We start from the raw sequence: 24,874 nt of genomic DNA, 5'->3' as shown, positions 1-24,874 counted from the left end.
AAAGTCCCCATATACATAAATGCTTACAACATTTTTTGAGATAAGAAAGAATTGGGAATAAATTGTCTATCAATTGGGAAATGGCTTAAATTATGGCACAAATGTAGTGGAATACAACTATGCTAAAAGAAATGATGAACACAGAAAAGCATGGAAAGGCATATATGAATTGATGCATAGTGAAGGACAGGCAAGGAAGCAAATATATACAATGACTACAACAATGTAAAAGGAACTACACAAAAAAAGAGATTTGAATCTAAGTTTTCTGATATCAATAACAGTGCTCTTTCTACTCTACCAAATACCTCCTCTATTAGATTATTCAGATCTTTCCAGTATGATAAAATTTAAGAGTTCAGTAAAGTCACAGGTGTTCATTTAGTGCCAACTATGTGCCAGATATAAATGCAAAAACAAACAAACAAACAAACAAAAAACAAAAAACCAACCCAATTCCTACTTTCAAGGCATAAATGTGAATCAGTTTTACATTCAGGTTCAAAAAATCCAACTTCACAAGTACAAAATAGGTCTGAAGAATCAAGAGATTTCAGCGTACTTTTAAAGCTTGGTATATCAGCATGTATCACATTCAAAACTGCTAATATTATCTTGGATTGCATTTAAGAGATGTAGAAATTCCAAAAAATAAAAAGTATTAAATGACTGGGGAAAATCACATTTAGATTTTTATGTTCAATTTTGGGCACCACAGTTAAAGGATAATTGATAGTCTAGTATATGTCAAGAAAAGCAACTATAATGATAAAGGGTCTGAAATCCTTGCCATATAAGTTAGCTAAAGAAACTAAGACTAGTTAAACTGGAGATAGACAAGAGATTCTTGAGTATCTGAAAGACCAACATATGGAACAAGGACTACACTTACTATATTTAACACCAGACATCAGAATGCAGAGCAATGGGGTATATAAGGGGCAAATTTAGGCTTGACAGAAGAAAAAAATATTCCAACTATTAGAGTTATCCATAAGTAGTAAGAAAAGATGTTTAGTTATAGGCAGGTGCAGATAGAGATGGGACCAACATCTATGCAGAAGTGTCCAGGCATGAGTAAATAGTATTCCATGGTACTGAAATGTCTGGTGGGTTTGACTACTGACTTGCCACTTGTGGAAAAATAAAGGATTATGAAAAAAGTGAACTTTAACCCAAGGTAACTGAATGGAGAGCAAACTGCCCAGATTTCACATATCTTTTCAAATAAAAAACTTCAAATTAACAAGAGACTAAATAACAATAAAGAAAATCCTATGAGAAATTTCCTAAATTAATCACTCCCAAACTGTGTACAAGAAGTCTGTGAAAAGTCCACAGGCAAGCAAAATCAGAGCCAACACAGTAAAGGTTATCTAGCTAGAAGCTTCCTCTCTAAATTATAAATATGAATCTCAAGGCAGCAAGAACAATGGGCTTCCCTCAGAAACTAACAGTCCCAAACCTGAAAGTTATTGAGGTTAGAGGCCAGTACTGATGTAGCAATGCACAGACCAAGAAATCTCAAGAGTCTGACATCTACAATACTCTATTCTATCAAGACACTAGATCTGCAGTGATCTGAACATCTGAACAAAGAAAAAGATTGAAAAAAATAGAAAATGTAAGATCTGATAGCAAAAACAAGTGACTTGGAAAGCAAGTCAAGAGATATTTTTAAGAATTTAATTCCCTGAAAACTAAGATTTTTAAAATATAAATACTGTGTTTCAAGAAGTCAAAAAAACAGAAAACTATCTATTTGAAGCACAGTAGTAAAGTGAAGATAAATCCTCTGATCACCTCCTAAAAGAAACCCCCAAAAAAGAATAGCCTAGGACTGTTAGTCCTAGCCAAAATCCAAAACTCCTAACCTAGCCAAACATCTAAGCATCCAGAAAGCAGGTCAAATACCAAACAACCACAGTTAAGTTCTACAATAACAGAGATGCAAAAGGACTATAAACAAGAATAACTTACAGGTACAGTACAATATATTTTTAATTCCTGCTAATGAGGCAATTAGGGTTAGTGGGAGTCTTGATCGCTTGTGTTTTGGCATTCTTAGATGAAAAAGGGTTAAACCATTATGAAATTTTGATTCATTTAAAGGAATTTGGTTGGTTTACATTATAAAAGACTTAAGGCTTTTTAGGATTCTAGTCTGAAATGACAGCCAATATTGGTAACCTAATTTTAGGTTACATTAGTGGTGGCCTGACATCTAGAAATAAGGAGATATAGTTTAATCATATTCTGTTTGGGGCTATACCACCTATCTATGTAATGCAGTATTCACATTGTAACATTTTAAAAGGGCATGAACAAAAAACTATCCTTAGATATTTGAGATCAAGATGACAAAAGGACTGAAAATCATGGAAAACCAGAAAAGATTTAGTCTCTGAACTAGACAGTTTTCATGTTCCTATCATGTGGAAGGATTAGGCTTATTCTACTTTAAAAATAAAACTGGAAGCAACTTCAGAAGTTCAGAACTTCAGGAGTCCTTGGCAGAAGTACTAACAAAAATAACGGCTCAACAACTCTATGATAAGTGTTAAATATGGAGGAGGGTCAGTGGATCCTTCCCAAAGGTTCCCAACCACAGTTATGTGGAAATCCAGCAGAATCCCAAGTCCAGGAGAGATTTCATGCAGATGGTGAGGTCCTCCACATTCTCCTGCTTTCACACAATGTTGCACTTATTATGCAAAACCAAGATATTGCAGAGTACCCTGGAAGTATGACCCAATTATTTACATAAGAAAAAACCAAGATGAATAAAGACATTGAAGATTTCAACATGCATTTGGATGGACACCCTATAAATCTTGTTTAAGAGTACACATCTAGAATGGAGAATAGAGGTAAGATGAACCAGGCCCAGAGTTGTAAAGAAGAACAGGTTATTTTCCTTTAAGGCATTTGCAAAGTCCTTTCACTATCGCCAAGCTTCCCATGAAAACAGGGGCCCATCTTCTCAGTACTAAAACTGTCACCAGTTTTGTGACATCCAAAGTGTTTTGTTAGAATCCTCCATGAGGTAGGGTTAACCTGTGGAAAATTGTTGAGGAAATTAAGGACAAAAGTTGCAAGCATGGATGGGTGCAAGCTGCATCACTGAAGAGAACTCCAGAATTAAAGAAATCACTCACATTTGAGTGAAATGTATTTTTTTTTTCTGAGACAGTTGGGTTAAGTGACTTGCCCAGGGTCACACAGCTAGGAAGTGTTAAGTGTCTGAGACCATATTTGAACTCAGGTCGTCCTGACTTCAGGGCTGGTCCTCTATCCACTGCGCCACCTAGCTGCCCGGAGTGAGAAGTCTTAACAGTGGAAGTCTTCAAGCAGATGCATAAAAGTGATCATTTGACTTATTGATTTGTGTGTATGAGGGAAGGTTTAACTCTTGTTAGACTAGTGATTTCAGCTTTCAACTCATTTAATTCCTTGAAATTCATATTTCTCTGTACCTAGAGAACAGTGATTTTTGAAGTTCTGTTGAGTATATCAGGATAAAAACCAGAAAAATCAAATTAATGAATAACTTTTCATATTTACATTTTATTTTTTGCTGTACAAGATGAAAATTTTATATACGCTTCACATTTTTCATGAGTTACTAAACATTATACAAATATATACAGGAGTATTCACATTTAATTTTACTGTGTACATCCATTTAAACAGCTGATTGCATACAATGCAAACAGTACTCACATGATGTAAAGCATAATTTCACTTGGTACATACTCTGCATTGTAAGGAAGAAGTTAATGATACCGTATTATTTCAAGTTCAGATTAGTCCAAATGTTTTAGTAGTAACAAACTGGTGCTCTAAAAGATTGTTTACAAGAATTTTTTTTAAAATATGGAAGTCCTTGTTTCTCTTAAGTAAATGCCAAATTACAATTTCATAATTTTTTTAATAAAATGAGCAATTTCCATAAGTTGACATAAATGTATACAAGAGAACTACTAAAACTATTGGCCTTAATGTTAATATCAAACTAGGCACAGAAGTCCTCTATGGCTGATTTTTTAAAGTCCAAACTGAAAGAGTCTCACCACAGAGGAAATTAAATCAACTTGAAATCGTTCCAGCGATTTAATGTTCAAGACAATTCAGATGGGTTTTTTTCCACTTGATTCACTCTGCTGTAGATTTCCTTCTACAAAGAAATAAACATAAATTAGAATATTTCTTAATTGGGAGAGAGGAGGAAAATAAGACAACAAATTCTGAAAATCATTAGTAAAAAAAAAAAAATCTGTTTTTTCTTTTTTTTTCTTTTTCTTTTTGAGGCTGGGGTTAAGTGACTTGCCCAGGGTCACACAGCTAGGAAGTGTTAAGTGTCTGAGACCAGATTTGAACTCGGGTCCTCCTGAATTCAAGGCTGGTGCTCTATCCACTGCACTACCTAGCTGCCCCCAAAAATCTGTTTTTTAAAGATAAAAGAAAGTAACTATTTAAAATCTGAATGCAATGCAATAAAAGGCAACTTCAAACGTTAAAAATGGCTTTCTAAATTAGTTACAATAGAACTATATGATAGAACTATAATAAAAAAATTCCCAAAGCAAACACCCAAATTTGAGATGATCTTTGAAATTAGTTTGAGGGCAGGGGTTGTCTTTTTTGTTTTTCTTTGCATCTCCAGTACTTAGAACAGTGGCACATAGTAGATGCTTAATAAAATGCCTGACTTTGTATTTTCCCTAATACATTCAATTCTATAATTGTATTTACAATTCCCGGTTGGGCTGACAATTAAAATTGGCCTTTTAAAGAGTCAAAATTATTTTCCCTTAGCCTTTATTACATTAGAAAGTGAATGCTTAGAATGAATGACTTCTTTTGAGTACACACGTGATTTGGAGAAAGGATAATGATTATGGCAGTGGAATAAATCCATAGGTTCCATTGCCCATGTTTTTGTGTCTTTAATAACACCCATCTATGGGACAGTTAGGTAGCACAATAGATAAGAGTATCTGGCCTGGTGTCAGGAAGACACTACTTCCTGAGTTCAAATAAGGACTCAGACACTTACTAACTGTATGACTCTGAACAAGTTATTTAATCCTATCTGACCCAATTTCCTCATCTTTAAAGTGAGTTGGAGAAAATGGTAACTCCCTCCAGTATCTCTATCAAAAAAGCTTTAGACGGGATTAGCAAAAATTGGACAGGATTGAAAAACAACAGCCATTAATACAGCTAACCCGGAGAGTAAAAAGAAAATTATATACTTAAGTGCTTCATTTAATAAAGTGATTTACTTTACTCACTGACTGGTAAGTAAGGTTTTAACAAACATGACTGCTTTCCCCACATGAAGACACTTAAAAAACAATTACAATGGGATATTTACTAAGAGAATAGCAAGAAACAAAGTGCATCTTCCCTTCAAATTGAGTTCATTCTTTTATACACCCTCAAACAAAATGGATTTAAACTTAAAAGAAGATACTTTTCTATCTACTTGAAATTGTTTTTAAAAAGCTTGCCAAACAGAAAACATATTCAAATTCTGCTACTTGCTAATGGCAAACAAGTAATAAAATTTGAAAAATACAGGAGATGATTTTTTGGGGGGACAAGGAACAAAAATGACTTCTCAAAATTGGAAAGAATTTAACTTTTTTTCATAGCAGCTTTCATTAGAACAGTTTCTTAAACTGTAGGTTATATAATTAAAATGTAGAGGTTACAAAATTATATTATTAGTAAATATATTATTTATATGTCTATATAACGGAGCCCCATAAAAAATTTCCTCGAGCAAAAAGAGGGTTGTGAGTAGAAAAAGTTTTAAAAACCTCTACCTTAGAAGAACTGAAACAGCAAATTTCTTCACAAAGGTAATAATAAAGGAGTAATGTTTAGTCTAAGTTTATGTGACAATTCAGTATCTGCTCTTTTGGAACACAATCTTATGATTTACTTAGTTTATATATATATATGTATTTATTAAGGCAAATGAAAAATGGTTGGGTTTTTCTATACACAAAAACTTTAGAGCAATACATATTTTAAAAACTTTTGATAACTACAAAATAATCGCTTTTCCTTGAAATACTATGTATTTTACTCATTCAAAACATTATTCTTGTATTCACTGTTACTGCTAAAAACAAAATGGTATTAACCCAAAAAAAGGTTTAATAACCAAAACTTTTCCTTAACTATTCTCTACAATACAATTATCCAAGACACTTTTGAAGGACTTAAACAATGAAAAATGCTATCCATACTCAGAGAAGGAACTGATAGTGTCTGAATGCAGACTGAAACATGCTTTTTGTTTTTACTGTATTTTTTTTTTGTCTATGTTTTGACTACATGATTGTTATGGAAATGTTTTGCATGATTACACATATATAACCTATATTAAATTGCCTGTATTCTCAACAGGGAAGAGAGCGAAGAGGGGAAGAAAAGGAGAAAAGGAAAGAGTCTGCAACTCAAAGATTTAAAAACAAATGTTAAAAATTGTTTTTTGTTTTTGTTTTTTTGTGTAACTGGGGAAAAATAAACTTGCTCAGATTCAAAGAATTCACAGATCCAAGGCTGAAAGGTTCATCAGTAGTACTCTAGTTCCATTCATTTTATTTTACAGATAAGGAAACTGAGGCCCAGAAAAGTATCTTGACCATAGTGATAGAGCCAGAATTTAAAGTATTGTCTTTCCACTATACATGCTGATCGTCAGAAGGAAAAGAAAAAAAAAAAAAAAGTCACTTTATACATGTATGATCTTTATTGTTTTTATTAGGCTCCATTATTTATTTCGAGATTCCAATGAAGCAGGCAGGGTTGAAATTATTATACTCTTCTTGGTCTATAAGACCAAATTTCAACAGGGTTAAATGAACTATTCAAATTGGTAATATTACATAGCTAATAAATGTCTAATTGGGAAAAGCAAGAATCCAGAAGTTTCAAGTCCTAATCATGACTTTTTGTTGTACCAAAGATGCCTCACAAGCAGAGGATCTAAATTCAAGGGAAAGTTTTTGAGAATTTAAATAACTAGTTTAAAACTATCTCAGAATTTTCTGATCTTTTCAGTTCTTGTGAATTTTAAATGGTTGAAAAGGATGCTATTTTACCCACTGAGTAGAAAGGGTAGATAAGAACAGAAAAATCTCTACAGTGAGGACAATTATTTCTCTCACTTAAAAAAATGTCATCCTATAACAATACATTTGCAATTTGTACAATGAACATCCAATGAACAAAGAGTTATGATTTATATTGTATCTTTCATTTAACTTTTTCAAAACATCTCTTCCAAATTGTAAAACAGTTGTAATACTTTCAATATACAGATTAAAAAGAATGTTTTATTTTACTTCCCAGTGAGGCAAAACATATTTCTTCACAACTTAGTACTTTTTAAAAACATTTTTTAAAAAATTATAATATGTACTCATAAAGCTTTAGCTAAACTCTACTGAAATTACTTTTTAATTCCAAATTTGCCCATAATGTTTTCATATATTTACCTGGATCAAGATGAACTGTAGACTTACTTTCAGATAAAGTAGTACTCATTTCTTCAAATGTTTTGTTACTTATGTTATCTTGTTCCACTTCACACAAATAAACATCAATAGGTCCCTTTGTACTCTTTATATGTACAGTTATACAATCCTATGAAAAGAAATATAGGATATAAATATGAATGAGAAAAATCCACTAACCCCATTTGATTCATTCACTAGGACAATCAAATTTTGCAAATCTTCCAGAAAGCTTGAATTTATACTTTACTTTTATCATTAAGTAATTGTGAGAAAAAAGTCAATGAAGATTGAAAAAGAATTAGATATAATCAATTAATTAGATTAGGCAAGAGGTCAGGCACACAATACTGTGAGAGGGTAAGAAAGAAAGAACCAAAGTACAAAAATTTAATTACTTAAAGTACTGTATTTGTCTACTTTAAGTCTTTTACTTGAACGTAATGAATCTAGGAAATTCTACCTGACAGCCTAATATTTTATTGATTAGTGAAGAATGAGGGTTCCTGATTAGTCTAAGCTAAATGATTATAAGTGATTTCGAGAACTCTATAGGGACTACCTTTTCTCTGATTCGTGAATAAGAATCTTGAAGGAAAAAAATTATTATTACAAAATTTAATGAGCTTGGGGGGAATATTAGCATTTGATGATATATCTAACACAAAGATCATCAAACAATGTTAAATAATGATTCATATAAGGTCACAAATTTATTAGAGCTGTCAAGAACCTTAGCGGATATCTAGTCTGACTCACTCATCATTTTATAGATGAAGAAACTGAATCTCAGAAAAGCTTAATGACTATCCCAAGGTCCCACATATGACTAAAAGAATTTATTTCCTTAGTCCAAATCCTATGTTCTTTCCACTGTATCATACTGCATTTCCTGAAGTTTACTTAAAATCCTGCCTCTTCAAAGAATCCTAGGTGTATAACAGTTTGATCCCCCCCTAAGAATGATAGTCAGTTTTTTTTTTTTTTTTGGGCTGAGACAATTGGGGTTAAGTGATTTGCCCAGGATCACACAGCTAGGATGTGTTAAGTGTCTGAGGTCAAATTTGAACTCAGGTCCTCCTAACTTCAGAGCTGGTGCTCTATCCATTGTACCACTTAGCTGCCCCATGATAATCAATTCTTGAGAAAGCAATACAGTTGAAAATAATCTGTATTTTTATCAATTGTAAATAAAGCAAGTAGTCCTTATTAAAAAGGAGATTTCCATTTATTTTTTTCCCATGCAGGCTGATCACACACCCCCACACATATTTCGTTGATCTGTTCTTAAGAGTTCAGAGGATGTTACAAAACATCCACATGAGAAATATGGCTCTAGCACATTAATAAAATGGTAATACTACATACATGAAAAGCAACATGTTGACAGTTGGAATTGAAACCCCTACCTGGTTCTCTGGGGATGTCTGTTAGGCTCGGTCTAGACAACACTGATGGCATTCCTCCCTCCCGCGCTGCCCTTGACTGTGTTCACAACACAAAGTGAGTTGCAGTGAGATGCAGCATAGCAGAGGATCTCACATCCTAATTTTTTGTCCTATTTTCTAAGTTTTCCCATTACTAGAAGGTATGATTTAAGGCTATTTCAGGTTTCAACTTACCAGTCTGCACCTTGGTTTTAATGACACACCTTCCCTAAGAGTTCAGATTGACTCTCATTTGAACTCTAGCACAATGCCATGTACCCAGGAGGGACCTGATATACTTGTATGAACCAGCAGAGTCAAGAGAAGATATTATACATGGCTCGTCAGTGCTTGTTTTCTTTGCTTCCCTTCCAGGTCTTTTCCATGGAAGTCTATACACACACACATACACACACATACATATGTGTTTTTTTTTTTTGTGTGTGTGTGTGCGTGCGCTCTAACAAAGATCCTAGGAATGGTAAAAAGTGAAGATATAGTTTGGTAGCCCAAGTGTTACACTGATTCCCACAAAATATTTTTTAAAAAAACCTAAAGGAATGATAGTTTATTATTTTTGGAGGATTAAGGAGAAGACATGGACAAGAATCACAAAGGATGAGGTGTGAATGGAATGTGATTTGTATTAGAAGAGGGAGTACCCACATTAATAAGATCTTAGGTCCAAAGTATTGTATATTTTAATTCCTCCCATCATTTTAAAAACTTCAATTTTAACTTTAAGTCCATTTTGACATGCAAGAAAGGTAAAATTTCTAATGCAATGCTATTACCACTCTAAATACTATAAGAGATTCCAAAAAATTCTACCAAAGGCATCACTATTACGATAAAATCAAGTTTATAATAAGTTCATACTGAAGGCAATGGTGTTAGATAAATTTTTTAAGTAATGTATAAGACTTCTTTTAACAAAACACTTTCTTAAAATGAAATTATAAACAAATTTAAAGTACTACCTACTTCTTTAGGAGTTGGCACTTCTAATTTGGTTTCTTCTGGAGCCTTGACTGCAATGACAATCTGTTCATGGAAAGCTTGAATACTATGTATATCTTGATAGGTCACATATGCTAATGTACACATCAGTCAAGGAATTTCTGAATTAAGGGAGCCAAAAAGCAATTATGAGACCAATAGTAAAAAATGTTTCATAATGCAAATCTGGGCAGTTCTTAATTTATGTGAGCTAAATGAATAGCCTAGACTGAAAAAAGTAGAGATTTTGGCCAAAGTAATAAACTGCTCATAGGCTGTTTTTTTGTATTTATTTTAGCTGTTGGTTTTTGGTAACACAGATTACTCAACATTTTGCTGGTTAATAATAATGGCAAAACATTAGAAATAAAGATTAAAAGAGATCTAAGGGGATAACAGCCATTTTGACAAGGCTACCAAAAAAATTTCTACTTTAAGATGGAACTAGTAGAAAGACTGTTGGATTTGAAGTGTGAAGATTCTAGCTATGGCACCCAAGTGTGACCTAAGACAAGTCCCTAACATAAAATCTCAGGTTTCTTTTTCACTCTCAAATGGTTCGAACAGAAAGAGATAGAGATTATTAGTGGAAGCAACAATAAAGAAGTTTTATTATCACCTAGGAATGCTACCTATACTATCTTTCCCTATTAGAATATGAGGGCCGGCCTTCAGAACAGGAGCTGTCTTACTTTTCAATGGGGATACTCAGAACTGAGTTCAGTGTTGTACATAATGGTAAGCATACAAAAAATACCTTTTTATTCAGGTCTAGGAAAAAAAAAGGCTGTGAAGAGGAATCATGTGAAATAATACTGAGAAATGGATGGGAACTCTTATAAGAAGGACTATGATGTTAGGAGTGAGATTTTTTTTTTCCAATCATCAATAAGGAAGCACTGAATATTTCTGAAGAGATTAAGATAATTAATTTGGGCTTTTAGAAATATCAATTTAGTATTATGGAATAAAGAGTAGAAAAGAGAAACAACTGTTAGCAGGTAGACCAATTAGGAGGTAACTATAATAATTCAATGAGAAGTAATAAGGGATTGTGGCCTAGAACAGAGTAGAGAAATGAAGGAAAGATGTTTAGTCATAGAATAAAGTAAAACATCTGAGAGAATAAAGAAAAAGAGTCAAGTTCCAAGTTCCAAACTTGGAGGACTAGAGGAAAGACTGTGCTCTCACTATGAAAAGTCATTTAAAGGATGGATTTTAGAAAAACAAAATGAACTGTTTTGAGAATAATAAAACTGAAGAACTTCAATCCAGAATATCTTCAGTAGGCATTTGTAAAATGTAAGTATTTTTTAACATGCTGGCTAATGACACAAAAAGATTAAAGAAACACACAACAAATGTTAGGAGCTGATCACACTTAGAAGGTGGGAAGAGAATGATAACCCACCAAAGGATGCTGAAAAGAGCTAGAGAAGTCGAAAATCAAAAGGATAATGTCATGGAGCCAAAAGAGAAAATATTCAGGAGAAAGAAGAATTTGACACCACCAAAACTACAAATGGATCCTATTGAATCAACTGAAAAAAAGCCACTGCTTTTAGCACTTCAGAAATTAGTAGTTTTAATTGAAAACTAACATCAAAAACCTGATAGTAAGGCTGAGAATTAAGTAGGAGGCAAGGAAATGTAGATAACTCTTTTCTAGGAGGTTAAGTATAAGAGTAATGTAAGAGCTAATTGTATTTGTAGACAATAAAGAAGGAATTCAATATGTAAGTATAGTGAAAAGAAGAAAAAGAGATGTTTAAAAAAACAGACTTCAATACAAGATATGAATTAATATGGCAAGTAGAAGGAGGAGGGCTTATAAAGAATCCTGTCAGATTAAAGTACAAGCAGTACTGGTTATTTCACCCTAAATACTATCATTATTACTTATATTTTTTTCATTTTGTTATTTGTTGTTTAGTCATTTCTGATTCTTCACAACCTCATTTGTGGTTTTCTTGGCAAAGATATTGGAGTGGTTTGCTTGCCATTTCTTTCTGCAACTATCTTCACAGTTGAGGAAACAGAGGCAACTGGATTAAGAAACTTGCCTGGAGTCAGTGTCTGAGACAAGATTTGAACTCTGGTCTTCTGGACTCCAGGCCTAGTGCTCTCTATCTACTTTACCACATCACTGTCAGAAATTCCAGCACTGAATATTCCTTAGGGTAAAATAAAGGATGAAGGATTAGGAGCCACCAGTGATACATAACTTGGTTTGAATTAGATCAGATTACTTTTCTCCTAACATCTTGCTCAGATTATTCTAGTTAGCAAATAGGAATTCTGAATGGAAGGAAGATATCAGCAAAGTGATCCATGTCCAGTGTAAAGTCTAAGGAAGGCTAAAAAAACCACTGGATGACACGGGAAGAGTACTAAATCTCAAAAGAGAAGCATGCCAAATTTCTGACCATTAAAAAATCAAACAAGAAATAATACTTTTTATTACATAATCAACCAATCAATCAATATTTAAGTGTCTACCATATTCCAGGTACTGTACTAAGCACTGGGAATACAAAAGAAGACAAGTTTCCTCAAAGAGCTTATAATTTAATGGGGGAGATAACATGCAGACAAATATATGAAAAACAAGCTATGTACAGGATAAATAGATAATTAACATTGGAATTAAGATTGGCTGGGAAAGGCTTTTTATAGAAGGGGAAATTTTAGGACTTAAAGGAAGTCAGCAAGGTCAGTAGTTTGAGGAAGAGAGAAAGCATTTCAAGCATGGAGAACAGAGAGAATGTCAAGAGATGGAATGTCTTGTTAGTGAAACAACTGAGAAGTCAATGTTACTAAATCAAAAAATACATATCAGAGAGGTAAGTAAAGTGTTAAGAAGACTGGAAAATAGGAAGGCTAAATCATGAAGGATTTTTAAATGACAAACAAAGCATTTTGTATTTGATCCTGAAAGCAACAGAGAACCCTTGGATGATCGATCAAATTTGTACTTTAGGAAAATCATTTTGGTGGCTGAATGGAAGACAGATGAAATGGGGAGAGACTTGAAGCAAGATGACCAACTAGCAGGTTAAAACAATAATCCAGGCTTGAGGTAATAGAATGATGGCAGTGTCAAAGGAGAAAAAGGGGCTTTATACCAGAAATGGCAAAAAGGTGAAATCAACAGGCTTGTTAACAACTTAGATATTGGGGGGGAAGGGGAAGATGTCAAGGGGAGAATGGAGATGGGATAAGAGATAATGAAGTAACTGGGACGATATCATTGTTGTAAGCCCGAGGGGCTCAGAGGATAGTGTTGCCACTTAAAATAATAAGGAAGAGAGGAGGAGGGGAGAGGAGGGGAGGGTTTGAGGAGAAAGGTAATAAATTTCTTCTTGGATATACTGATGTTTTAGACATTCAAATTTGAGATGTCTTTCCTAAGAAGGTAGAGATGTAAAAATGGAGATCAGCAGAGAATCTGAGACAAGGTAAATACATCTGCACATCATCAGCATAAAGATGATAATTAAATCCATGGTAGCTGCTACAACAGTGAAGTAGCATAGAGGGAAAAACAGGGCATATGACAGAAATCTGAAGAATAACTTCAGTTAGAAGATGTGACCTGGGGAAGGATCCAACTAAACAGACAAAGAGGAGAAAGAAAGGAAGAAAACCTGGAGAAAGTGATATACTAAAAACTTTAAAGTTTTTAAAGAGAGAAAAGTATCAGGGAAAGAGTATTCAACAATGTCAAAAACTACAGAAAAGTTAAGGAGAATGCTATGGTCCCTTCCTCCTGGAATCAGGAAATAAGTTATTATTTGCTTGTATTATGATTTATAATTGTGAACTAGTTTTAAAACTTAATACAAGGCTTTCATAATTGGTGTCTGACTAATGTTTTCTAAGTTGAATAATCTGGAAATTTTTGTCCTTGTAGGAAAATGTATCCCTAGTTCCAAATGTCGATTTTATAAAATTTTGAGGAGTATACTTGTAAGCTGGAAGTTACATAAGCAGAATTTTGACTAATTTTCTAACATTCTAGGATAAAAACATAATAGTTTTAATATTAAAAATGAGTGATGAAATAAACCTAATAATAATAATCATTTTTAGATATCAGTGCAGAATATCCCTGAGTTCTACCAATTTGATATGATGAGACTATGAATACAATGTTATAGTATGAGTTAATGCTGCAAGTTTTCTATTCCCAATATAGATTAAGCCTTATTGCTAACAATAATACACAAATTGAATAGCTCCAAAATAATTTGAAAAGCTAATGATAAAGGATATCTTTCGTTTTCTTTGTCATCTGTTAGTTCAAACAGCTGTTGAGCACAATCCTTAATTAACTCATCCAAAGCTTTTTCCATTGCTGTTAAATCAGTAAGTTCATCCCTTATCTTCTTTTGCTGGGGCACTTTTGATCCAATACCACCAAGATCAGATCCACTTTAAAAAAAAGTATGAAAAAATAAAACATATAAGAAGCTAACAAAGAATATTTTCAAATTAGAATACTGTTTCACTAATACTGTTACAACTCTTTATATCTTGTCCAATTTTTGTTGATATCTTCAATGTGTCATACTAACATGCAGTGACATCTAGCAGCTAATAATATTAAAATGATTATTTAACAAAACAGAGTAAACAATTGCTCACCTGTATTTCAGAAATCTTGGTTACTAAAGGAATGTTTTCAGTGACTCAAAATAAAAAGGCATCATGTTGAGAGGCGGAAAACCTCTCAACAAAATGGAGAGAAATTTTATATTGAAGTTTTAAACTAAATTACAACTGGAGATAAAACTTTAGATATCTAGATAGCTAAAGGAGGATCCAGTTAAGGAGATGGAGAAAAAGGAGTCAAATAGGAGGAACTTTAATATGATTCTAATTTGCAGAGTAGAGTATAAGACTACTCTTTGCAAAGAGTAAAAGTTTACAAGTTTTACTATCAGGGGAGTGGAAAAAAAAATTAAGTATTTATTTTGTGCCAATCACTGGAGAGAAGGTATTATTATCTCCACTGTATAGCTGAGAAAACTAAGGTAGCCAAAGGTTAGGTAACTTGGCTAAGGTCACACAGCCATTAAATGATTTCCAAGACTGTATGTAAACTTGGATTTTCCTAACTTTAGGCTCAAGGCTCTATCTACTGGGCCAAATAACATCTAAATTATTTCAAAAGGTCATGATATGACTTCACTGGATAACTTATAATATATTACTTGCCTTCTCAATAGGGAAAGGCCTGGAGGAGAGTGAATTAGAAACTTTAATGTTTTTTTTTTTTTTTTTAATTAATAAATAATGAATAATATAAGAGGCTGAATTTTTTTTAAAGGTCACAGTAGATTTCTGTTTTAATAATTCACTTTTAAATGTCTTAAAATCTGGCTTTTGATCCCACAATTGAAACTATTCTAACCAAGATTACCAATGATGTCTTATTTGCCAAGTTCAATGGCTTTTTCTGCGTCTTCAACTTTGACCTTTCTGTAGCATGACATTATTGACCACCTAATCTTGTCTGAAGGAAATTCTCAGTCTTCTCTGCTGGATAATTATAACCTGTTTTATTTAAATGTACTCAAAGGCTTTGTGCTAAACCCTATTCTCTCTATAAATCCTCACTCTCTGGGACTTAAATTCTATTTATATTGTGGATTTGTTATTTCCCCTATCTTTTTAGGCAACTAAATAAATCATTTAGGGATTATTTTCTCCAAGGTATCCATCTACTTTTGAAGCCTTAGCTAATACCTCCATAGTAATCAAGAATCAAATAAAATGTAATCAATGTTTATCAAACAATGATGAAAGGACTCAAAAATATCATGTTCTAGGGCAACTAATGGCACAGTAGATAGAGCACCAGCCCTGAAGTCAGGAGAACCTGAGTTCAAATCTGATCTCAGACACTTAATACATCCTAGCTGTGTGACCCTGGGCAAGTCACTTAACCCTAATTGCCTCGCCAAAAAAAAATTATATATATATATGTATATCATGTCTTCAATTCTTCAATGGTAAAGGTTACTAAATAATTCTAACATTCTCTACCCTTAAACAGTTAACTTCTCTAGCTCAGTTTAAGAAAAAACCCTTTCGTAATGTATAAAACTCCCTTATTTGTGTTACAATTTTAAAATAAGGTCTGTGTGGTTTCCCTGAAAAAGATTTAAAGGAGAATGATAAGAAACTTAAATTAACTCACATCCACTGAATATGATTTTTAGATCTTTTTTGAATGAGATCAATTCCATCTAATACATTGGTGATGTCATATACTCTTCGTTTCCGTACTCCCAAAGTTGTTGCAACTTCATTTAAATCAAGAACTCCACCAGGAGCAGATTTGATGAGCTCCATAAATTTACGAGTTAAATAAACCAAAGATACATCATAACGAGGTTTTGCCACTCTTAGTGCTTCTGAAAAAACAGAAAACAGTTTTTAGTAATAAACTTTATAAAACATTTATGCACATTTTTTACCATTAAGAAAAATGCTTACTACATTTGATCAAAGAAAAAACATTCTATTTACTCAGTCCTACATATCTTTATTGAGCCCGGGCCAAATAGAACAACAAAACAGCCAAGAGACACCTCAAATAATGCTGGTGGGTAAAGTACAGGGGATGGTATGGAATCCTGGCCAGATCATTGGTAACTCACCATTTTACCTTGCTACCTATATGCTAAATTTTTTTACCATGCCAAGAGACTAGTTGTATATTCTAATTCTTGACTCAAAGCTCCATTCAACCACCCTAGTAATAGCTATACCCATCACAACACTCCAAAGACCTCTCATTTCCATGGTGTGGGTACTTCCTCCACCAATGCAGATTAGCAAACTCTCTAGAATTTAGTAGATGATCTTCAAGAATTTTTATAGTGAAAAATTCAGGACCCAGAAGACAGCTGCTTGATAACGAGCCCGGCCTTAGACATGGTGTACAGTATCTTAAAATGGTGATTTTCTTGGGGGGTATACTGGATTACATGACCACTGAAGTTCCTTTTTAACTCAAATTCTGTGAAATGAAATTATAGAACCTCACACTTTCACTGTATTTCAATGTTCTACTAAGAAATGCCTTTAACATATCTTGACTAAATGTCTTTAAATAATTTAGTTATTACTCTAATCTAGAAGTTAAATGACTTTTCATATCTTCCCTTTCATATATCCCAAGTACCATGCTTCATATGGCAATAGTACAAAATCACTCTCCAACTTCTCTAATCCATTACAATTATAAGCACCATGCATAATATATTTAGATTAATTCCAATTGCAGGTAAATCTATGATTCTACCTATTGTAGGATGAATAGCTAGAGTCCCCAAGTTAATGAAGATCAGTTCTAAATCCAAAAAGATTTATAGAGATGGGTGGTCAGGATTTTTAACCTCATTACTTCAAATATATTATGCAAGAAATTCTCCTACTTTAACAAGTGTTTATTTAAATGCACACTGGTTAGGGTTTATGATATTCAAATGCCTAAACACCATCAAATTCCATAAAACTTAGAAAAATAAAAGTTACTCCCCCTGCCCCCTATCCCAAGGCAGTTACTTTTCTATCTCAGGTGAAATTTGCTATCATTCTAATCTTTGTTTCTTTTGTGGTATTGTAAATTTCAAAAAGGATAAGGAATTGGAACTGAATTCAATCTCCTGTAAAAGTCATATCAAGGACAGAGTCAGGAAAGTAGAAAGACATGGGGTTGTCTTGCTTGTTATCTGAAGACAATCCAGCTGACAATTTTGTTTTCTTGGTAGTTTTCATGCTACTAAATTTTCCAAATAATATAAGGTTTTAATACAATACCCCAATTTTTAGAAGTGCTATGTGACTTAAAATCATGGAACATCAAAATCTCCAAAAAAATAAAAATCATGGGTGACCCTAAGTAGGCTGCACCATATTACCGATAATTGCATGAAATTAATTATAAGAAATTACATAAAAGATAGCATTCTATAAATGACTAGCAAAGGAGGTATATATTGTGAAAGCCAGGGATAAGATGAACAACCCAAATGCTACACTATTATCCATGGAAACTTAAAAAGTCTACAAGATCTCTAGGCCATAGCTCCAAAGGCTAGAACATTTATGGGAGGGAATGGACAAGAATCAAACAGGATGGGAAGATGTGGATAGGCTGAGATCAATAGTGCTGGAACTTGTACTACACTGATGAGATTGTATACATATTGAATCTTAAGTGTAAATGTGAAAAAATGCAAACATTCCTATAAATATGATTTATTTATGTACTGATATGAATAAGAGACAATGTGGCCTAGTAGAAAGAGTTCCATGATTTAGTCAGGGAAGTTGGGCTTGAATCCCAGACATTTTTTCCTCACATTGTAACGCTGATAATGTTATTTAATGAAAAAAATCTTCATCTGTGAAATGAGAGATCTGGATCAGATGACCCTTTTACATTTATTTCTCCAGTTATTCTATAATCCTAGAAAGCCTTTAGAACACAGGAGAGCAAATTTTCAAAATTCTCCCTGTTGAAACAATATCCAGTGCCCTTAAGTATTCTTGCAAGTATTTCATTTCATAAGTGTAAAAAAAGTATATGTCCTATCACACTGTAGAACCAATCACATTTGATACTAAAAGGACCCTTAGAATCACTTAGTCTAACTTCCTACTAACAGTCTTATTCACATTTTTAAAATTCCCAATACACAGTTTAAATCTGTGAAATTCAAATTCAAATAACATTTAAATAAAACTACCCAATGTTTAACTTACTTCTCATGGCCATGTATTGTACATTCTCTTCTAAATTAATCTTTATTTTTGATGGCTAGGGGAAAAAAGATAACTGTTAAATTACTTGTAACCAACAATTTATATATTAAAAAACTCAATATAATTTCTCTATGTATTTTGAGGTTCTTCCTGAGGCAATAGTTTTAAGTAAACCTGAGAGGGGGTTCACTAGCCCACCCAAACAGTATCAATCTTTAAAGATAAAACTACTTCTTCATGCAGCCTTCAGAAATATGCTCATACCTAAGCGTGCAGAGGCACAAACAAAAGAGCAGTGCAAAAAAAAAAAGCATGGGAAAATGAGATGCAGATAACTAAAATAAGCTTCAGAATAGAGAGTGAATATTCAACAGGAGTCAACAGAAAGTGAAATAAAAATAATTAAAGTTATTAATATCTGGTTCTTATATAGGGCTTCACTCTGCCACAAACTATGATTACAACAAAAGTCGGTATTAGAAAAATTTCCCAGTCTTTAACTGATGCCCATTAACTGTTTACTTCAACCAAAAATGTAAGAAAATATTCAAAACAAACATTAGGAACTAGTCCCTTAAATTTATTTTAAAATTTTAATACTTAGCATTTTAATATATTCTCACTAGTTCTGAAAGGAGATATACAAATGATTTTTTAAAAACAAATCCCACCAAGGGATCTAGTTATCGAACTAGATAACCTTTAAACATCTCATTTCCCACCTGGACTCAGGAAACACTCCTTCTGGACTATTAAACCTCCAAGAAATTTATAAGGAAATGCCATCATCTTACAAGATTAAATTAGCATTATTTCTTGTACCCTCTGCCCCTTGAGACTGGAGAGTATAGCCATAAGTCCCTCCATTTAAGGAGGAGACATATATCACTGTCTAATTTCTCAAATAGTAGCACTCTTTTTGAACTTCTCTGACTTCTCCACTATGTCCTAGGGCTTGAGTAACTTTCCCCTCACCCTCATTTCAACTTTCTTTTTTGTGGTCTTTCCCTGTTACATTATAAGCTCCAGAAGGGCAAGGGCTATGTCTCCCCTAACCCCACATATATCCCCAGCCTTAGCATATTTAGTTCTTTGCACAAAGTGCTTAATGTTCATTGACTGGGAGTAGAGTTAAAGAGACTTGAGACCATCTAGTAAAACCTACCAGGAGGGGTAAGGAGGTTAAGTGACTTGTCCAGTTACATGTAATAAATATCAGAGGTAGAATTTGAAGCTGGGTCCTCTGACTCTGGAGCAACTTCTTTTTCTCCTCTACCATATTATGACTGGCCCACAGGGGGAAAAAAAATAGCCTATAGTCACATAAGAAGCAAGAAATAAACTATTTTAAGGGTCCTCTTCCCCCACCTCCCAGATAACTACAAAATATATATATATATATATATATTTTTAAAGACAAAGACAGTTTTCTTCTCTGGATTCTGTTTGAGATATGAGTATCCCGATAAAGACTAAATTATGCATTCAGGCTCATCTTTAAATTTTTATTCCTCCCCCATCATATCCAATTAATTGACAAGTTTTAAATCAAGTCCATTCCTAGAATGTCTCTTCAATTTTTCCTTTGTTCAAACAAGGTCATCTTAAATTTTTTTGATTTCATGAATTGCATGGCAAAATCGTAAAACTTACAGACTTCTTTTCTGAACAATGTTCTTAAATACATAAAATAAGTATGATTATGAAGGAAGTCAAAGTTCAAAATATTTAAGGATCTACCCTATGTTGCACCATCTTAGTTTATATATCATTCCCACCAAAACTATTATATCTTCCTAGTTGGTTTTCTCCCCATTCAATCCAAAGGGAGGAGGTGGAGGGTGGTCAAACACCTAGACACAATCAGCATGTTGCTGTTTAGTCATTTTTTGTGAACCCATGGCCCATATGGTCCATGGGAATTTCTTGGCAAAGATACTAGAGTGATTTGCCATTTCCTTCTCTAACAGATTAAGGCAAAGAGCAACTAAAAGACTTGACCAAGGTCACACAGCTGGTGTCTGAGGTCATATTTGAACTCAGGTCTTGCTGACTCTAAGCCTAGCATTCTATCTACTGAAGTATGTCTCTTGTCAATTTCCTGTCAGCAGAACACTCTCAAGTATATGGCAGAACTAGGTTAAGATATAATTCAGAAATATCTGACACAAATAAAAGTTAACATTGATGTGGTTTTCTAAGTCAATATATAGTGATGGGAAACCTTTCTGTATGGTTTAATGGCTCCATTTCTATTTGAGTTTGTTTGTTATCTCTGCCCTAAGGGACAGAAATGACCATATCATTTATTCTCCTAATCAAAAACCATCAGAAGATCTCCACAGAAAGTCAGACTGACAGTTAAAGCTCTCATCCATCTGGGTCCTACATATCACCTTTCTAAATCTATTTTTTTTCCATACTATTTTCATACTATTCCTCTTCACAAACTCTAGGCTGCAACCAAACAAAGCTACTAGCTCAGTGTCAGAAATTGGACATACCATCTCTTGATTCTCTGTGCTGTCTAACCATATCTGCAGTGTATCCTTTTCCTCTGAATCAGATGCCACCTTCTCCATGAAATCTATCCAGATAGCATGCTCTCCTTTCTTAATTTAAAAATATCTGTATATATATTGTATGTCCCCAGTAGCCTATAAATTTCTTGAGGACAGGAATTATATTTTATGTAAAATATTTATTAAGTTAAAATGTCAAAAATCATAATTATTATCACACACACGGTGCTGGAGGAGATACCATATGATTTTGACAGGACATGTGTGTTAACTCCCAGTAATGAAGTATAGGTAACTCCCAGTAATGAAACACCTTAAATCATTGGAGATTAGCAACTGCTTTGCAAACTAGGTTTCAGAGCTGTGTCTGGGCACCAACTGAAAACTTGAGTTAAGACATCCAAGTTTACATATGAAAATACTGAAATTAAATTTTATGATAAGAATTCCATTAAATAAATTCCATTACAGTAAAAACTTCAGCCTTCAGGAACAATGAATTCTTCTAGAATGAACTGATGTGACAGATTAGTATAAGAGAAGGATCACTGGATTTGGAAACAGAGAATTTGGTTTTCAATCCTTACACTTTTATAACCTTGTCCTATTAGCAAAGAACTAACTATGTAGGTTTTGGTTTTCTCTTCTGCAAACTAGGGGGTACTGCAGCTAATGTTGTTATTACTACCACTTTAGATTTATGTAGTAGTAGTAATATTTGCAAAGATTTTTTTCTTTCAAGAACCCAGTGAAATAAGAATTGAAGTTTATTCCAATTTTTACTGATGTAGATTAAAGTACAGGTTAAGTGACTAGCCCATGGCTTATCTAAAGGCAAAGCTACAACTAAAGGTAAACAGAAAGTTCCAGACACTAGATTATTAACTCTTTCTTTTCCATCTTAAATACCTAACCCAGTAATCATTCCTAACATACATTTATTAAGGGACATACAATCCAAACAGGAATGCCTACTAATAAAATTCTAATATGACAGTGAAAAAATCGTTGGTCTGAAGTGAAAATGTTATGCATGAAAAATGCTTATTTCCCAGACTATAACACAACTATAACAAAAATAGGTAGCCAGTTAATAGAACTAACAAAACTATATAGATGCAGGACAGATCGATCTGCACTATCTGTCCAGATGAGCAATGAAAAAGGAATAAAATAGAATAGGAATAGCATGGAACTGTATTTGGGAAATTTTATTGTTGAAAGTTTTGGAAAACAATAAAAACTTTTTTATATATTGCTTTCCTGACATTTCAAAGTAGAAAGTGTAAGTATGACTATTCTTATTTTAGGGAGAAAATAAGACTCAGAGAGGCCATGTGACTATCCCCCCCCCCCCCCACTTAATAGGAACAGGAATTGTTTCATTTTTTTTTTTTTTTATACTAGGATCAAAATAGTTTAAACTGCCTAGAGTCCCACACCTTGAACATAATGCCTCTTAATTTCAGGGCCACCGAAATGAGTTTTGAATTTCAGCTCTGCCACTAAATCAATCTGGTACAAAAAGGGATCATTTATATATACAAAACACTCTACAAACGTCTCCTATTAACTTCACAACCCTTCAAAGTATTACACAAAAGGGTTAGTGTGCAAGGTGGTATTCTCGCCCCAGAGGATACAAAGTAAAAACCATAAATCAATCAAGTACTTATCAAGCACCTCCTACCATCGGAGTACTTGGCTAACGATAGGGTAAAACAAGTACCAAGAATGAAACAATCCCTACTTCCAAATGAGCTTACATTCCAACCGGGGAAATAAGCACATATGAAAATACAGAGAACAACAAATACAGTTAATAAATACGGCAAAAATATAAAGTTTATAAATAAATCTATACAAAATCAGTAAGCACAAACATATACAAGTAGTTAAATGCAAGGCAGTTTGGGAGGTAGGGTACCTGCAGGCGCAAAGAAAGGTACAGCTAAAAAAAGGGAGTCTAGGAAATACAAAGAGCTTAATTGAGGTCTCTGGGAGGTAGAATATGTAAACAAGTATGCAGCTGCAACAAAGTAGCAGAGTGATGGACTTGGCAGTCGGGCAGACCTGAGTTCAAATTCTACAAGTTGGGAGCCCTCATCTGTAAAACGGGGATAATAGCACCTTACCTCCCAGGATAGTTGTGAGGATCAAAGGAGACAAAAAGTAGAGAGCTAGTTGCAAACTTTAAAGCTGTTATATAAACATTAGCTATCGTAAGCCACATTATATTAATCGTGCAGGTAATAATTGGAGGATGAGAAAAAAGAACTCAAAGAGTAACTAGAGGAAGAAACAGCACGTGACCAGAGCTTGGGGCAAATCGTTCCCCGCCTCCATCCGATCCAGTTTCTCAGTTAAACCAAAGGAGCAGAATTTGACATCCCTCAGGACCTAAAGGCCGAAAGGAGGAGGACATGGCGCGCTTCCCCCGGCCCCCCTCTCCCTTCATGGAAGATGATTAAAGGGAAGAACAGAGTTGTGGGCCTCCTCGTCTAGCTTCCCGCCGCCCCTCGAGGGAGACCGCCGGGCCTCGCGGGCCGAAGCTGAGGCCGCCTAGACAAAGCGGCCGCTCCCCGCGCTCACCAGCAGGCTTTCCATGTGAACCGGCAGCCGGGGCATTCGGTTCAAGGATTCCAGCTTCCTCTGACGGGCCTCGGCGTCCGCGGCGTCCGGGCCTCCAGCCCTCGGCGTGGCGGCCTCCGGGGCTCCAGACATAGTCCCCGGTGGGCTAAGCCGAGCGCGTAGTACCCTCGTTCTTCCCCCTGGCTAGGCTCTGGGGCGGTCCCGGGCACTCCCAACTAAAGCCGGAGACACTCCCCGCCCCCTCCCCGAGGCGCCCGCCCAAGCTCACTCTGCCGACTCCCAGAGACCCGAAGAAGCCGAGCCGCAGGTGGCGTCCAGACTGAGGCATGCGCAGTGTCTCAACCCCGACTGCGCATGTACGTTGGTGGGGTGATACAAAAGCCTGGAATCCGGAACACCGTGGGAAGGAGCCCAAGATAAAGAAGGCTCTGGGTAGGAGAACAGAAAGAAGAAATTGGCGGGAAATAAAATGCTGGAGACCGTGCAACGTCAGAACCGAAAGAGATCTAGTCCGTGATTATTGTTTAAAGTAATAACTGTAAACTGAAACACACTAAACTAAAGTCGGAATGAACCATTTCTAAACCTTATGATTGACAGTCGATGAAACTCCAGAATTGGGTTCGAATTCTACTCACTTCTCTTCCTACTGTCTTTTTAGGGTAGTAAAACTTAATCTCACCATAGAGTGGGACAGACTTTGAAAATAATTCACTAGTCAGGTTCCTCAAATCCATCAGTCAATCGACAAACATTTAATCGCTTGCTTTATTACCAGTAACTAAACTGTAATTACCCATTACTTTAATTGCCAGGCCCTGTGCTAGATGTTAGAGATATAAAGGAAGAAACAGCATATACACACATAACTGTAAAGATAGGATTTGGAGCTATGATTTTATTGGCAAAGGAGCTCAAGATGAAGAAATTCCCCCCACCAGTTTGAACTGGCACCTTTTCTGTAACTGTCTAGAATCATCAAAGATTAAATGATTTAGCCAGGATCATACAACTAGTA

General features: G+C 34.5%; 1 protein-coding gene across 5 annotated transcripts; it reads right to left on the bottom strand.

Moving 5' to 3' along the window:
• Nucleotides 1–3,547: 3,547 nt before the first annotated feature.
• On the bottom strand, nt 3,548–24,183 carry E2F6 (E2F transcription factor 6). 5 transcript variants are annotated; one of them, XR_012485986.1, is made up of 8 exons: nt 23,857–24,177; nt 18,743–18,797; nt 16,167–16,383; nt 14,237–14,395; nt 9,947–10,061; nt 8,945–9,020; nt 7,518–7,665; nt 3,548–4,177 (listed from the first exon to the last, which is right to left on the bottom strand). XR_012485986.1 is itself a non-coding variant. In XM_074287217.1 (7 exons), the coding sequence occupies exons 1-7, from the start codon at nt 23,986–23,988 to the stop codon at nt 4,131–4,133; spliced, it is 873 nt and encodes a 290-aa protein (XP_074143318.1). In that variant the 5' UTR covers nt 23,989–24,183; the 3' UTR covers nt 3,548–4,130. The 5 variants fall into 5 exon arrangements, 3 of the variants coding, with proteins under 3 accessions (XP_074143318.1, XP_074143319.1, XP_074143320.1); XR_012485987.1 differs by having other exon boundaries at nt 7,545–7,665; XM_074287217.1 differs by lacking the exon at nt 8,945–9,020 and having other exon boundaries at nt 23,857–24,183.
• Between the last annotated feature and the right edge of the window lie 691 nt (nt 24,184–24,874).

This window comes from Sminthopsis crassicaudata, chromosome 2 (assembly GCF_048593235.1).
Source record: "Sminthopsis crassicaudata isolate SCR6 chromosome 2, ASM4859323v1, whole genome shotgun sequence".
Lineage (NCBI taxonomy): Eukaryota > Metazoa > Chordata > Mammalia > Dasyuromorphia > Dasyuridae > Sminthopsis > Sminthopsis crassicaudata.
This window is presented reverse-complemented; position numbering and strand designations above follow the sequence as displayed.

Coding starts and splice junctions, on each gene's coding strand:
- E2F6 (XM_074287217.1), bottom strand. CDS start 23,988: ATGTCTGGAGCCCCGGAGGCCGCCACGCCGAGGGCTGGAGGCCCGGAC. Junction 10,062..14,236: donor GATGACAAAGAAAACGAAAG/ATATCCTTTATC, acceptor ACTGATGTGTAC/ATTAGCATATGTGACCTATC. Junction 7,666..9,946: donor AAGTGCCAACTCCTAAAGAA/GTAGGTAGTACT, acceptor TTCTTTTCATAG/GATTGTATAACTGTACATAT.